The 14,745-nt window shown below is 41.4% G+C and overlaps 1 protein-coding gene across 1 annotated transcript in view; it reads left to right on the top strand.

Annotated features, from left to right (window-relative positions):
• The first annotated feature begins 4,624 nt into the window (after window positions 1-4,624).
• BTAF1 (B-TFIID TATA-box binding protein associated factor 1) overlaps window positions 4,625-14,745 on the top strand; it is a 44,326-nt gene continuing 34,205 nt past the window's right edge. The window contains exons 1-2 of the mRNA XM_054071506.1: window positions 4,625-4,885; window positions 14,480-14,603. Coding sequence (XP_053927481.1) covers window positions 4,872-4,885; window positions 14,480-14,603 — 138 coding nt within the window. The 5' untranslated portion in view covers window positions 4,625-4,871. The remainder of the gene's footprint in view (window positions 4,886-14,479; window positions 14,604-14,745) is intronic.

A 14,745-nucleotide genomic window follows, 5' to 3' on the forward strand; every position in this document is an offset into this window, starting at 1 on the left:
GAGCCTCTCATTCAGGAAAATTATACAATGTTAAATATGATCAGAGGTGATGACATCTAATGAGATAATTATACAACTCTGGTGACATTCAGAAGCTTTTAGATACTGGTTATTTTCACGAACTGATTGTTATTACAGTCCTGTTTGATGTTGAAAAATTGGAGCCTATCAACCTTTTTTCTCAAATGTTGCTAATTGTATCATGGGTGGTAGTGCCATTGCCCTGATTTGTCTCTGGGAATACAGCATTACACAGGTATCTCTGAGGTGCTTTTTGGACTACAAGACCCATCAGTACCATCCAGCCTCCAGTCAGTGTTGCTTATGGTGAAGAAATTAAAAGGAGGACCATGTATCAGTTGCCACATTTTAGGGAGGCTTTCAAGAAGGTTATGCAGCTAGTCAAAAATTGCCTTGGAGTGAAAATGAGACCATTAAAAGCATGACAGATGGCATGGAAACTAGTGAATCTCAGATGATAAAAACCAAATACACCTGTAAGTAAAAAATAAGCAGAATTGCAATAAAAAGTATTAATTAGCAAAAAATGAGATTATTCAAGAAAAAAATATCCTTCAGCAATCAGAATTCTTATTTTAGTGTCACTAGTAAAAAGGGGCCTAACCAACAGAGGTAAAATATAAAATAAAAACTAGGAAGATTAAAAAACTAGGAAGTTTCTTCTTAAAGAAGAAACAGTTAAATGTATAAAAATGTATAAGTATTTTAAAGTATGTTAGAAACAGCCTACAAAATAACTGGTTAGTTTGCAGATGTCAGAACAGAAAATACCATTAAGAAACACACACATTGCAAAGAACCAGCACAATTTACCTAAGATCATAATGCATAAACTTATCTCAGAAAAATTTTTCCCAAGATATTCAAAATAATGATAGTGATTAAGACACCAGCAGAGGTGTCCGAACAAACTGCAAATAAGGGCCAGCTTCTAAAACCAGCTTCTCTTCAGACAAGGTTTCCAGGGAAATTTAGAAATCAAATAAGACAGCCAGTAAAATACATGCAAAATATTAGAAAAATAACCTTTTTTTACCAGACTAGGAGGTATCAAATATTATAACTGCATTTACAGAGAAGCTGGTGGGATCATAAACAACACAAATCTACAAACCTTCAGGACACAAAAAACAAACTGGAAAAATAAAACTAGAAGACTAGAACATGTAGAAGATATGGTATGTCAGGTCTAATCGGGAGGGATTCTTCCAGGAAAACTGTGCCCCTGTCAACTACTATTTGCACAGCTGTAGCTCTTGCAGACTGCACCATTTTTCCCTGGGCTCTATAGGCATACGTAGCAAGAAAGCTGCAGTTGCTATGAATCTGCAGACTAAGTAATAGGAGTTCACAGGTGGACACTGGAGGCAGGAAAAGGAAAACAACAATAATTGAGATCAATGCAGGAAGTAATGATTATAACATACTAACTGACTGGAAATTATTGTGTTTTATCTAACTTAGGAACAGGTTTGAGAGAGTATACAGGCACAGAGCAGATTTGTGAGGGGAGGATTCTTTAACACATGCAAAAAGAAAAAGGACACAATGTAGGGCTGCTCCTTGAAAAATAGGTCAAAAGAAAACAAATGCACAAAAAGGATTGGTATGACTTACAGAGCAAGTGAACAGATGCACGGACAAAGAAGAACTGGGTTTCATAGGGTGTAGTAAAAAGACTGAGCAGGCAATAAATGTGACCAGTTAAGTAAGATGTGCTTTACCAAAACATGACATCAAAATAGAAAAATATACAGTGTTAAACTTGTATTAATTGTTTCAGCCCAGAATTCCTGCTATTAGGTAAATGACAGGTCGTTCTTTGTATCTTTTGCAGATTGTTTGCCTTTAATGCAGTTTCTCATCATTTCAGCAAGTACCCAGTGTGTTAAGACCCACCACCAATATTTTCCCTGCACTTATTTTTATCAGGTAGGAAAACCGCCATGGAGTTGTTCAAAACAAGTTTTATTGTATGCTTGATCAGCACTTTGCCTTGACTGCAATTAAAACAATGCTCAAAATGTTTTTAAAGAACCTAAGAGGAAATGGAGTTTTAGAATTGGAAACGGCACCTGAGGGTCATTTCAGGAGCACCCCCAGCAAGAAAGGATGGTTGCTGGTTCCTGGCTAAACAAATGCGGAGATATTATCAAGGATGTTTGCGGTACCTCCCTGTCAACAGCATCTTACACACAAGAAAAACATATCCACCATCAGCCTGCTTCCTTCCCCAACTCACTGCCGTTCCTCCCCATCACGTGACTGACTAGCAGGCAACCCATCATGTGAAAACACATGCACACATGGGACAGGAGCAGACATATGCCTTGGATTGTAGGTCAGGGATGCAGGCAGCTGCACCTGCAGCACATGATGGCATATGATGGCAGAAAGGAAGATGTGTGTAGTTTTGGGGTACTTTAGTAAGAGGCTCTAGGCCTCCAACAAAAAAAAATAAGCCCAAAACACCGTATTTTTTGTGTATTCTGCAACTGGAGGCATGTGGAGCTATCCAAAGGTAGTTTCTACATCAGAGCCATGATCAGCAAAACGCATCATCTGGATCATTGAGTGTAGCAACTGTGACAAAAAGTGTGTCTACCACCGAAAATGAAGTCTGTGGCTTACTGTGGCCACATTGTGCAACACACAGGCCCTGAGGCAACTCACATTGCTGGGTTTTGCTGTTCTTGAAGCTGCTGCTTTAACTCCAGCCCCTAGTCACCACAGAGCTTCCACCAAAGGACAGAAGGAACAAGCAGGAAAGAGCAACCTGGGGCAAACCTGTCCCAAGGACTCAAGTACAGGCTGGACCTACATAGATATGAATAGATTGAGGTATCAGTGTCTTGTCTACGAAACTATGAACTGGCAGCAAACATGCAGATGTCATTAGTATGTCTATTTAAAATAGGCATGTGTTGGTGAATGAACGAGCAGACCCACACATGAAGAGTTAACTACTCTAGGGGCAGGCAGAACATCCAGGAGAAAGGCCAGGCAGGCAAAAATCCTTGTAGAACAGCAGCAAAATAGGATTTGGAGGGAAACTTTATCATGAAGTATTATGCAAATTCATGCATTTATGCAAGTTTATGCATCATTTACAGGAAATAAAAGTATTATTGTGTTTTCAACTTTTCACAGAAAGGTTACACCCATCAGCTAAATCTCCGCCCCTGTCCAAGACCATTAATTCACATAGAATCATAAAATAATTTGGGTTGGAAGACACCTTAAAGATAATCTAATTCCAAGCTCCCTGCCATGGGCAGGGACACCTTCGACCAGACCAGGCTGCCCAAGGCCCCATCCAACCTGGCCTTCAACACCTCCAGGGATAGTGCATCCACATCTTCCCTGGGCAACCTCTTCCAGTGCCTCACCACTCTCATTGTGAAAAAATTCTTCCTTATGTCTAGTTGAAATCTGCTCCTCTTCAGTTTATACCCATTGCTCCTAGTCCTATCACTACAAGCCTTTGTAAACAGTCCCACCCCAGCCTTCTTGTAGGTCCCCTTCAGGTACTGGAAGGTTGCTATACGGCCTCCTCTGAGCCTTCCCTTCTCCAAGGTGAACAACCCCAACTCTCTCAGCCTGTCCTTATATTGGAGGTGCTCCAGCCCTCTCATCATTTTTGTAGACCCCCTCTAGACCCGTTCCCAGTTCCACATCCCTCTTATGTTGAGAATTCCAGAACTGGGCACAGTATTCCAGATGAGGTCTCACAAGAGAGGAACAGAGGGGCAGAACCACTTCCCCCGACCTGCTGGACACACTTCTTTTGATGCAGCCCAGTCCACAGTTGGCTTCCTGGGCTGCCAGCACACACTGCCGGCTCATGTCGGGCTTCTCATCGACCAGCACATGGTTGTTCTGGGGCTGATTGCTCAGCTCGGACCTGTCCAGATCCGACCCAGCCCCTCTTTCGACAAGTTCGGCCTTCTCTCCGAGAGCTATGGGGACCCCTGGGCGGATTGGGGCGCCTTTGAGCCCGCCCCGCTCCGCAGGCCGCCGCAGCGCTGGGCGCCGGGGCCGCAGGGAAACGGCGGGACGGGGACTGGGGGTCGGGGCTGGGTAATACACCCCCATGAGCATCCGAGTGCCCCGAGGCAGCAGACCACGACCAACCCCGGCCCCGCGCGGTGCATGCCGGGAACCACCGCCTCCGCGGGCCGAGCGGCCGCGCCGCGCGTAAGCCGAGGACCAGCGCACCTCGGCGAGCGAGCGGGGGGGGCGGAGCGAGCACGCGGGCTTCCCGGCCGTCCTCTCCTTCCGCACTCCGTGGGAAAAGCTCCAACACCCGTTGGGCTGGACGGAAGCCGCGGCTGCTTGGCGTTCCGCAGCCTCTCCACTCCCCTCGGCGGAGGGGCTGCGGCGTTGTCCCTTGGCTCGCCCCCCCCCGCCCCGTGCAGATGGTTCGACCCGCCCGAGGCGGGCGCCCCCCTCCCTCATCGGCTCGGCAGGCGCCGCTGCCGGCCCCGCTCAGCCCGGGCGCCGCGCGCGCCGCCCTCCTCACTCCTAGAAGCGCCGTCGCTATTGGCTGCGGCCGAGCGCGCTCGCCAATCAGGAAGCGGCTATCATGGAGGAAGGGAATAAATACAAGATGGCTGCTCATATAAAACCAGGCATTGGGCTTCGCCCCGGCCATGGGGGAATAGAAGCTTTTACTCGCGCTCCGAGCGCCGCGCACAGCTCCCGGCCGCGCCGCCGCCGCCCCTGCGGGGGGAGCGAGACCCCGACCCTCGCCGGGCACCGCCGCGCCCCGCCGCTCCCCGCGGGCCCCCGGCTGGGCCGAGACAGGCCCCCGCGCCCGCCCTCCCGGGAGCGCCCCCGCCAGCGCGGCCATGGCCGTCTCCAGGTCGGTGGGAGCCGGGGTGGGGGCGGTGCGGGACGGGCTCCCCAGGCCTCCTCGGGCCGGCGTGCGGGGCCGACGGCGGCCTATCGCCTCGGGAGCCCGCGGAGGCCTCGGCCGGCCCAGCTGCCCCGGTGGGGCCTGGGGGCGGCTGCGCGCTCTGAGGCCGCGAGGCTCGACCCGGGGCCTCTCGGGCTTCCTCCTGAGCTCGACTCCTTCGTTTTGTTGGCCAGCCCTTCATCGGGTTAAACTGCTGGGGAACGAGGGGGAATGATACCGAGTCTCGAGAACTGACACGGAACCCTTTTGGTTTTTGGGGCCCTTAGCTGTAAAGTAGCCGAAATAAGACAAGCTTGCGTGGGGAAAAGTGATCGGTGTGCTCTGGCTCTGCCTTAAGACGGTGGGTAGATATCTGCTTACACACATGTGCGCTGGGGTGTGCCAGCGTTTAAAGTGCTCTCAGATAGAGAGGTATGTCTTAGTGGAGCTGTAGTAGAAAAAAATGCTGAGCACAAGTTCCTGCCATCTTTTTTTGTGTGTGTGCGTGTGTGTATGAAATGGGCACGTAAGCTTTCCAACAGGATAGTTGAAAAGAACCCATAAATACAAATTAACCTTGTGATAAAGTAGCCTCAAATCACGTGTTGGTAGTATCTCGGTACTTTTGAAGTGCTGTAACAAAAGTAAATGCTGTTTCTGAAGCTGTACATGAGTAAGTTTACAGTTCTACTTAGCCAGGTATAGATGTGCGTGTTTGTACTGGAAATCCAGTCTTCATCTAAACTTATAGCAGCTATAGTCTTATACATGTTTTAAGACTTACAGTAGCAGGTGTCTTAGAGCTTTGTAGTTTCTGTAAAGTATCCCTTTATCTTATTCTACTCTTATTTTCTTACAGTTTTACATTAGAGTTTTCTTTCCTAAGCTGTCCGTAAGATTCGGGAAGTAGTAAGGATTGCTGTAAAAAGGCTACTGTGTATACTAAAATACTACTGTAAGCCATCATGTAACATAGAGTGGTGTTCTAATTACATTAGGTCTGGGGCAGTCTGCTTAAATAACCGTGCTAATGTGCATGTGATAGATAGGGAGGCTAAATGGAATATCAAGGTAAAACTTGCCAGCTGAATGCTGAGGTAGTGCCTTCTCTGAAGATAGGTTTCGAATTCTGTCACCAATGTTTCTGCACTTCGGTAAAACCACATGACTTTAGTGGAAAGCGGTAGTGCTCTATGCAAAAAATTTAGTTAACACCTGTTTGGTCTGGTAACTGACAGGAAAAAGTTCTGTTCTGGATAAAGATTATTCTAAGCTTCAGCCTGGACTACTAGAAGTTGGTGTGTTAATGTCAGGTGTGACAAACTCCTTCAGAGTAGCCTTTTAAGATCAAAATTTACATAAGTTGAAAATAATGTAGAAAACTCTAATAAACCTGCTGCAGTACTTGTGAGTTGCTATGTATAGAATTGTTTCAATTGTACATGCAAGTTAGGCAAAAGAATTGCATGTTTTGCAGTGCTCTAAGGTCTTGGTTATTCCTGGCAGACTCCAATGCTTCTATAATTGTAAGAAGTGATACTGTGTAAATTTGCCTCATGTGTTTTTTAATAGATAGAGCAAAACCTGTCCATACCCCTTTGAAGCTACACAACTCTTGACAAATGAACCTTTTGGATGCTGGACCATAGGAACAGAGATGAGAGAACAGCAGTGTTGCTTTTATAAATAATAAAAAAAAAAAAATCGTTCTTCACTTATTACTTCAGAACATTTAATTTCTAAGTTCCTTTCTTTTCAGACAGATTAGAAGTAATTGTTTTGTACACTTGTATAGCACTTAAGTATGCTTCTGTAAAAGGCTGTGGTTGTTGCATCTTTTGTACAAGCTCCATTTAATTGTTGAGATCTGCACATTTCCTGTAGATAGTTACAGTTGCATTTTGTTTTTGGAGGACCAACATAATATTTCATTGTTGAATGATTCCACCTATAGAAATGTGGAAAGTGAGGGAGAAGTTGATTCAAATTCATCTTTCTCCGAGGACCATGGCCTTTGCAAACCAAACATTGATAGTGACAAAAAAACTTCATAAGGGTTGGTTCTATATTGGGGCCGTATTGAGTAAAATGACCATTTTTGGGGCTGGGCACAGGGGTATTTTTACGTGCTCAAACCAGTAAACTATCAAGTGGTTGTTTTCCCAGTGAAGTTTGGTTTCTGCTGTCTTGCCACTTGAAAACCTTTCTTAAAACCCTGTTCTGTTCAGGAGGATCTAAACAAATATGAGAAGTGCTTTGAAATATCTGAAAACTAACCTGAGAATTTGCAGCTTTGCTATTAGTAAGGTCATCTTAAACAATTGCCACTTAATTTTGATATGTTGACAAAAGATTCTGATATTTTACTTTGCATTATATGTATACATGCTTGTTTTACTGGATTCTGCTGTTATGTGGACTGAAGACCTGCTTCTATGTAACACTTCTGTGAAGAGTAGATCCCTCATACCAACAGATGTTGCAGAATACTCACGTATTTGATAGTTTTGTGCTGAAAAGACTAATGAACAAAATCCTGCAGAAGTATGTATAGGAGGGGTAGGAAGGCTGATGTTCTTTCTGTGAATGTGCAAGCTAATTTGGTAGGCTTTATCTCCTGTCTTCAGTCTTAAAAGTATGTGTGCATACTTTTTTGCTTGCATGGCTAATAAAAAAAGAAAAATAATTCCTGGTAGTGGAACTGAGAAAAAGGAAGCAAGTTTTGCTTCAGCCTCGTTCCTACAAAGTATATGATCCAAGTGAATAAGTACAATAGCTCACCAGTGATCTTTTGAGATACTTCAGATGGAATAGCAGTGCTGCCAATTTATGGAAAATGACAATGCTCATAGGTGGATGATTGAGTTTCAGTAGATAATAGTGGTGATAGGCCCTTTCAGTCTCTAATAAAACTTTTTTCTAGTTTCTTTAATGCGTTCAAAGGTATGTCAGGTATCATTGTTCCAACACCAAGGCTGTTAATGGCTTTCCCCTATTTTTGAGGGCCCTCACAATACAAAGGAGAGCAAATGTGGTTTTCAAATATGATTAAATGTATGAAGCTACTAAGATGCATAAAGAATAAATAATTTTATTTTAGTAAGTATACCTTTAGGTTCACCCTGAAATACCTTAAAGACAGCCTCTTCAGGGTATTTTCAAGACAGTTCCTTAAGCAAGTATGGGCGAGTGTAATAACTTGCTGCTTTTGCAAGCCATCCTTGATTTGGTCCATGTAAGTTTAATACTAGTTTCTAGAGCCTTCAGTGTTTTCACTTACTTGGATTTTTTGTCTAATCAGTAATATGTAGATTTGGGACCTAGTTTTTATTTTAAAATAAGTCATAATGTTGGAAGGCTGTGACAGTAAATCTCCTGGAAGACAAGCAGGTCTAATATGTTGGTTACTCCTAGCTTTTGAAGTGTAGGGTTATGTCTTCCCAAGAATGAATGGCTGCACTGGCTGTCATCCTTACTTATGCAACACTTCAGGTGTAATACTGCATCTCTAGCAGGTTGTAGTTTTTACAAGATACCCAAATTATCCACCAGAATCTCTTTTATGGTCCCTATGTACCTTTTAGAAATGTTGTTTTGCAGTTATCACAAACTTTCTAAAGAAAGAATTTAGCCTCTTGCTTGTTCGGACGCTATTGTGTTGTGGCTGCTCTTCCATGAAAAACGAGTTAAGCTGAACAAGTAGTATGTTGTCACTACTACTTAAAGGTGTACACTGGTACCATCATTCATTCTCTTGTAGATGGAGATTATTGACTGAAAGACCAGAACAGTGGCCTGCCTTTCCTGTTCGTGGGAGGGAGTGCCAACACAGTGATGTGGAGGGGAGAGGCAGAAGTACCTTGTGCACTACTGCCCAAATGAGATAGACCTGCAGAATTTCCTGGGCACCTAACAGACTGAAATTGAAGTTGAAAGTCAGGATTGCACTTTTATAAAAGAGTTCTAACCTGCTCCAGCAGCTGGAATTTGGATTCTCACCAAGGCATTGCCTATATAACTTGTTAATGTACTTCTTATATTAGCATGCCTTTACAGCTGTTTTAGTTTCCTATGCCGTCTTAAAGTTTTTGTAATGTAAATGATCATTTGTTTTTGTGCTGCATTGTTGGATGTAGCTGCACATGTAATAGTTTACAAATAAAACTTGTACAGCCTAATGCTATAGATCATATATTATGAAATATGTTTCATATCAAGTTAATTATACTAATTTTAACATTAAGTTGGCTTCCATGTGAAGTATGTAATACGGGGACTGATGTTGTCTTGGAACTCTTGTTTCATTCCAGTTGTCTTTCACTGTTTTGTAGGAAACAATGTTTCTGTTGTACACAGCCCCACTTTCATAACCATTTACTCCACAGTCTCCCACCTAGGAGAAAGAAAATCACAATCTGTTCTTTATATACATCATCACACTTCATTTGTTCTGAATTCTATTCAGTGTGTATTTTTCCTCTTGTTGATTGTATATTAGAAAGTTGATTACTTGATCACTTAACAGGTTGTGTGCTTAAGTAGGGGCTTGAGTTTTTTGGGCTTCAAAGCTAAGCTGGGATTTGACCAAATGATGAAATGCCACCAAAGGTTGTCAGGGCAACAAGAAAAGCTAGGGCATCTCCACATTAGAACTTAGGTTGAATTTCACCATGTCAACCCTTGTCAAGTCTAAATTTTAACGTTGGGATGTTTTCTAGGTTTCTGAGCTATTTCTGCACTAAGAAATAGTGCCTGGGAGGAAGCTGTAAGGTGTAGAAATACAATTTATACTGTCAACTCCTAAGAGTATTCCTTTGTCTTCTAGTGGGTGCCAGCTAGCAGTTTTCTGAAGAGCTCTGGGCTGAGTTTGACCAGCTATCCTGCTGTTAGCTTTCTAATGCCTATGTAGCTGTAAGGCTTTCAAATCCACATCATTCAGTTTCCATAGGAGCGCTGTAAAGTTTGCTTTTAGTATTATCACTGTCCCTTCCAAAGGAAGTCGATCCTCTGTTTGGAGACGTACCTCTAGGCAGCAAGGAACTGAAGATTAGCATGAAGAACAGAAAGGGTCATTTACTGCAAAATTTGCCTACTGTGCGTGGATACAGTTATGTCTAACATAGCCTAATGCTGAATGTGCAAACTGATTGGAAAGCAATGACTAGAAAACAGTCACCATGCTGCCAGGAGAGTGCCACTGACTAAGCAGTGGTGGCTCTTCTGAAAGTATTCGATCTCATGTTTGTCCTTTGTAATTTTTTGTATTTGTAGTCTTGGCAATAATGCACTGAGCAAAAGGCTTGCTGTATTTAGTGAGTGGGGTCAATAATAGTTATTATGTACTTTTATTCATGAGACCCCCGTTAGTTAACTGAAATCAGCCTGTATGCAGAATAATTGTGCATAAGTGTTGGTTAGCGTGATGGTGTTCCCTCTTATGACAGCCAGCTTTGCTATTCTGATTAAAAGCAATACAAATTAAATTGTTTACTGTTAGAATTATTCTCTTCTGCAATCTTTCCCTAAGAATTATTTCATTTTTAGGATTATTAGATAGAATTGAGTAGTAGGTAGTCTAGTGGTGGAAGATTGGTGGCTGTTCCAGTTGATATCCTGATCACAGACCTATTGGTTATTCTTGAGTATATCTCTGGTGGTTCTACTCAGAAAGTAAGAATTCAAGCTTTAGTATTTTGAAACTACTGTGCTTTAATGAAAATGCTCTGGGTTTGATGACTTGCAGTATTTATGTGGGGAGGCTTCACTTACCTGATCAAGGTCTCTGGTGCCAATTTAGATGGTATAAGGTGTCCTTGCCAATTCAGAATGACAGAATCACAGAATTGTTTAGGTTGAAATGGACCTTTTAAGACAGAGTCCAACCTTAAACCTAACACTACCAAGTCCACCACTAAACTGTGTCCCTGGGTGCCACATCTACCCATCTTTTAAATACTTCCAGCATGTTTAAGAACAAAGATGTCCTGCATCCTGTGTTGTCTGCTGACCCCATGTGTATGATTTATTCTGAGGTATCTCAGATGTCACTAAGTGCCTGTTCTTAAGCGCTTGAATAGATGTTTTTGTCAGAAACATTTCTGATGAGCTCTGTGTCAGTGTAAAAGCTTATGTGGTATTTCTTAGAAGGAAAAATACTTGTGGTGTAATGCTGTTCATAATAACTTTGAATTGCTGCTTCAAGTGTGTCTTGCTGTTACATTTAAGCAGCGATTAGAAAATTTAAAATTTCTCAAGTGAGAGGAAAAAGCTATCTCTGAACAAGTTGGTGCTTTGTGATGAGCTCACATAGAAGCAGAGTATGGTTGCTGTCCTATCAATGAGATGTAGGATTGGAAGATGACAGTCAAAAATTGTCTAAACCATTGCTTTGGAGTTATAAGTGAAGGACTTTGTATATTTAAGCTCTGATTATAGCAGTTAATGTGCAGGAGAAGTAGTTTTGGAGAGACTTCATTTTTAGCATTCATTGGTATTTAGATTTTCATAACAGTTCATAAATCTCTTTGATTTTCTTTTTAATTCTTTCTCTTCCTGTAAGTACTACCTCTATCTTGTTTGCTTGTCTTCCGTATGCTTAGAATGACTTTTTTGACAGCCTGTGTTGAACTCTTTCATAAAATAATTAAAAACTTTATCTGCATTGTAGAGCATTTCTCTTTATCACACTGATTTGGACTTGTGTTACATTTGTGAATGATGCGAGCCACAGTGTTTTGCTTGCAGCTTTATCTAGTGCGAGAGAAGAGCCACACGCCGTTAGAAAGTTCTTGGTTCTTTTTGCCTTGTAAGAATTAGTTTAGAGACTTTAGTATTTTTCTGGGATTGAAAACCTTGTCAGAACTTAATATTTCCAAGCTGCAGGTTCTCAAAATTAATTTGTTTAGATTTTTTTAGTTTTTTTCATTCTTAATGAGACTTGGAATGGAAACTTCTAATTTAAAAAAAACCCTGGCACTGCCGATCAGTGGCAACTTTTTCAGTGCTGCCCTTCCAACTAGAGCAGGATAATTCAGGCCCTGCTATAATTCCCTGCAGCAGCACCAAAACTTAATACTTTCAAAATATTGTTTGGGAATTGTACATCAGGGAAGTCTGAGGGATGGAAAGGAAGAGTGGTTGGTGTGACTAGGAGTACACCAACCAACTAGTCAGATAGTTAGCTGTATTTGCTAATCCCGTTTCTGTTCATTTTGCTGGCATTGAACACTAAAACCTTCCTACAGAGATGTGAGAGTAGGAAGTTTTTTTTGTTTCATTTTGCATTTGGATGCAAGTTAAAGATATTTCAATTTAAAATCATGAATTGCAAACTAAGCGTAGTGCAACTTGGGCTGGGGGGGACCCAAACCATCAACCAAACAAGTATATTTTGTAGGTAATGCATCTTCAAAAGGTTGTGGGATTTAGGAGTGTAGATCTAGTGTTGTAGCCAAGATTGGAATGAAACCAAGGGGCAGGCCGTAATAGTGGTTTTCTCCTGTTTTGACACATGAAGAGTTCTAGCTGAGGAAGTGGTCTAAGTTGCACATTCAGCTTGACTTTGGAGATGTAAAAAAAGATACTTTGATAGTTAAAGGAGTGGGTGTGCTAAATGGGCAGACTTATTCAGTATGGAACACAGAAATTTCATGGAGAAATGAAGAATGAGAAGGGTGAGTCTCAGAATGAGAGAACAAGTAAGTGAGAGCAAGCTGTGTTCGCTCTGCAAGCTGGCATATTTTGTACTGAATAATAGTGCTGCAAATCAGATTGGGTTGTTACTGTCAAATGTACTAAGGTAGAAATGCTGGGATAAGTATCTGGGATGTTCTTCCTGACTAGTCCACTGTTGGGGATTTGGAAGAGTTTGATCCATAAAGCATTTGCTTTCCTCAGTGACTGTCTAATCACACGAAACTCCTAGTGTAGATATGTTTAGGCTTTAATTTTTATGTGACTCTATAACAATTCACTAACTAGTGAGTCTTAGCAGTTGAAGCTCCAGTTTTATCTACAGAAATTGAAATGAGCTCACCTGTTTTAGTAGCAGCAGAATTATTTCCATGCTGGCAAATATCAGAAGTGTGTCTAAAATAGCAGAATGATTGGAAATACTTTCAGTTAGAAATTTTTTTGTGTAAGGATATTCTGTATGTATAATAAAAATATTATATATATATACACACTCTGGTTATATTATCTGGAATAGATATTAATGAATTTATAATCTCCAGTTGTGAGAGTGTTTGGGTTTTGGGACTATTTCTGTGACATTACTGCCTTGGCTTTGTAGCTGTTTCCAATGCATTGTGACACATTGTAAGATAAACCGCATTTACTTCTGAGAATAAGCGTTTCGAAGTAAGTACAAAATCCAGTGATGTTGGAAAGAAGGTTTTTCTTGGTTTTAGTTGGGTTTTTTTTATGCTTGGAACTAATGTTAAAGGCAGTTTTGGTGAAATGTTACTAGTAGCAACAGACTAACAGGCAAAAACATTTTTTCTTTTCCTGTATTTGCTCAAGCCTAGAGTATGTATTTATGAGAAGGGAAGCTGTTCAGGGTACATGTATTGTTATTTCATTAGACTGATCTAGGTGACCTTCACTGCTGTTTGAATTCCAGCTTCATATTGTTGCAGTATTTGGAGGATTTTTTTTTGTGATTAAGGCTAGAAGGAGCAGTTCTGGTTGTGCTATGTAGGCAGATCCTAGACTCTCATTCAGCAATAGCCTCATCCTGCCCAATAACTAGTAGATAAACTCGACATGCTGTAAAGAGTTCTAACTGCCCCACTTACAGTGAAGGGAATGATGAACACTTGTTACTTCTATCATTAATTTGATTATCTAGATAGTCTCTATTTTTGCCTGCTTTTTTAATAAAATGACTTTCTTATTTGGTAATTCTAAACAAGAAATAACCTGGCTATTCTGAAAATAGATGGTCAGGGTCTCTTTCGCTGAATACAGTGCTACTGTGAAAACAGATCTGCTGGTTAAATTCCTGTATTTCATGGGAAGGCTGGAGGTATTATATTATTTCAAAACTGTAAATATAGCAACAGGTTTGGTCTTATATTTTCCCAGGTAGTTAGGGGGGGAATATAGAAAAAGTAAAAATGTGTGGTATCCTGGAAAAGCGGTTTGCTATTATAGATGATAGGCTATGTCTTCAAAATAAATGGTAATGCACAATACAAGAAGTCAAGCTTTCTGTCAGACAGAATTTGGTGAAGATTGCTTACAACTTAAGTGTTTTTCAGTATTGAAAATGTTCTGTCGAAGAACAAAGAAGGGAACGATTGTTTCTTGTAACTGCAGAATTCTAAAATTTGTTTCTAACAAATTCACTGTTAATTTTAACCAAATGAAATATTGTTTTAGAACAACTGTGCTTACTGTTAGAAAAAATTATATTTGTCATCCTGTTAAATGATAGTCTTCACATGAACATTTTTCTGTTTGCATTTGATACACTGAAAAATATGGGAAAATATTAATAGAAGTGGGCAGCTGAACTAAAAAATAGTGTAACGCTTCTGGTTTTTGTCAATTGTTTAGGCTTGATCGTCTCTTTATTTTACTGGACACCGGTACAACACCAGTAACAAGAAAAGCAGCTGCACAGCAACTTGGAGAAGTAGTGAAACTGCATCCTCATGAACTGAATAATCTCTTATCTAAAGTAAGCAGGTTTTTTTGAGCTTGCTTTCAGTACTTTAATGGTGAGAATAAAACTTGTTTAAAGGGCTGTGGGTTCTGTGGTCTGTGGGAAGAAGTAGTAAAGGTATAGTAGTCTTGCGTTCTCTGAAACTGGGAGGCTGAAG

The sequence above is a fragment of the Cuculus canorus genome, chromosome 7 (assembly GCF_017976375.1).
Source record: "Cuculus canorus isolate bCucCan1 chromosome 7, bCucCan1.pri, whole genome shotgun sequence".
Taxonomy (NCBI): domain Eukaryota; kingdom Metazoa; phylum Chordata; class Aves; order Cuculiformes; family Cuculidae; genus Cuculus; species Cuculus canorus.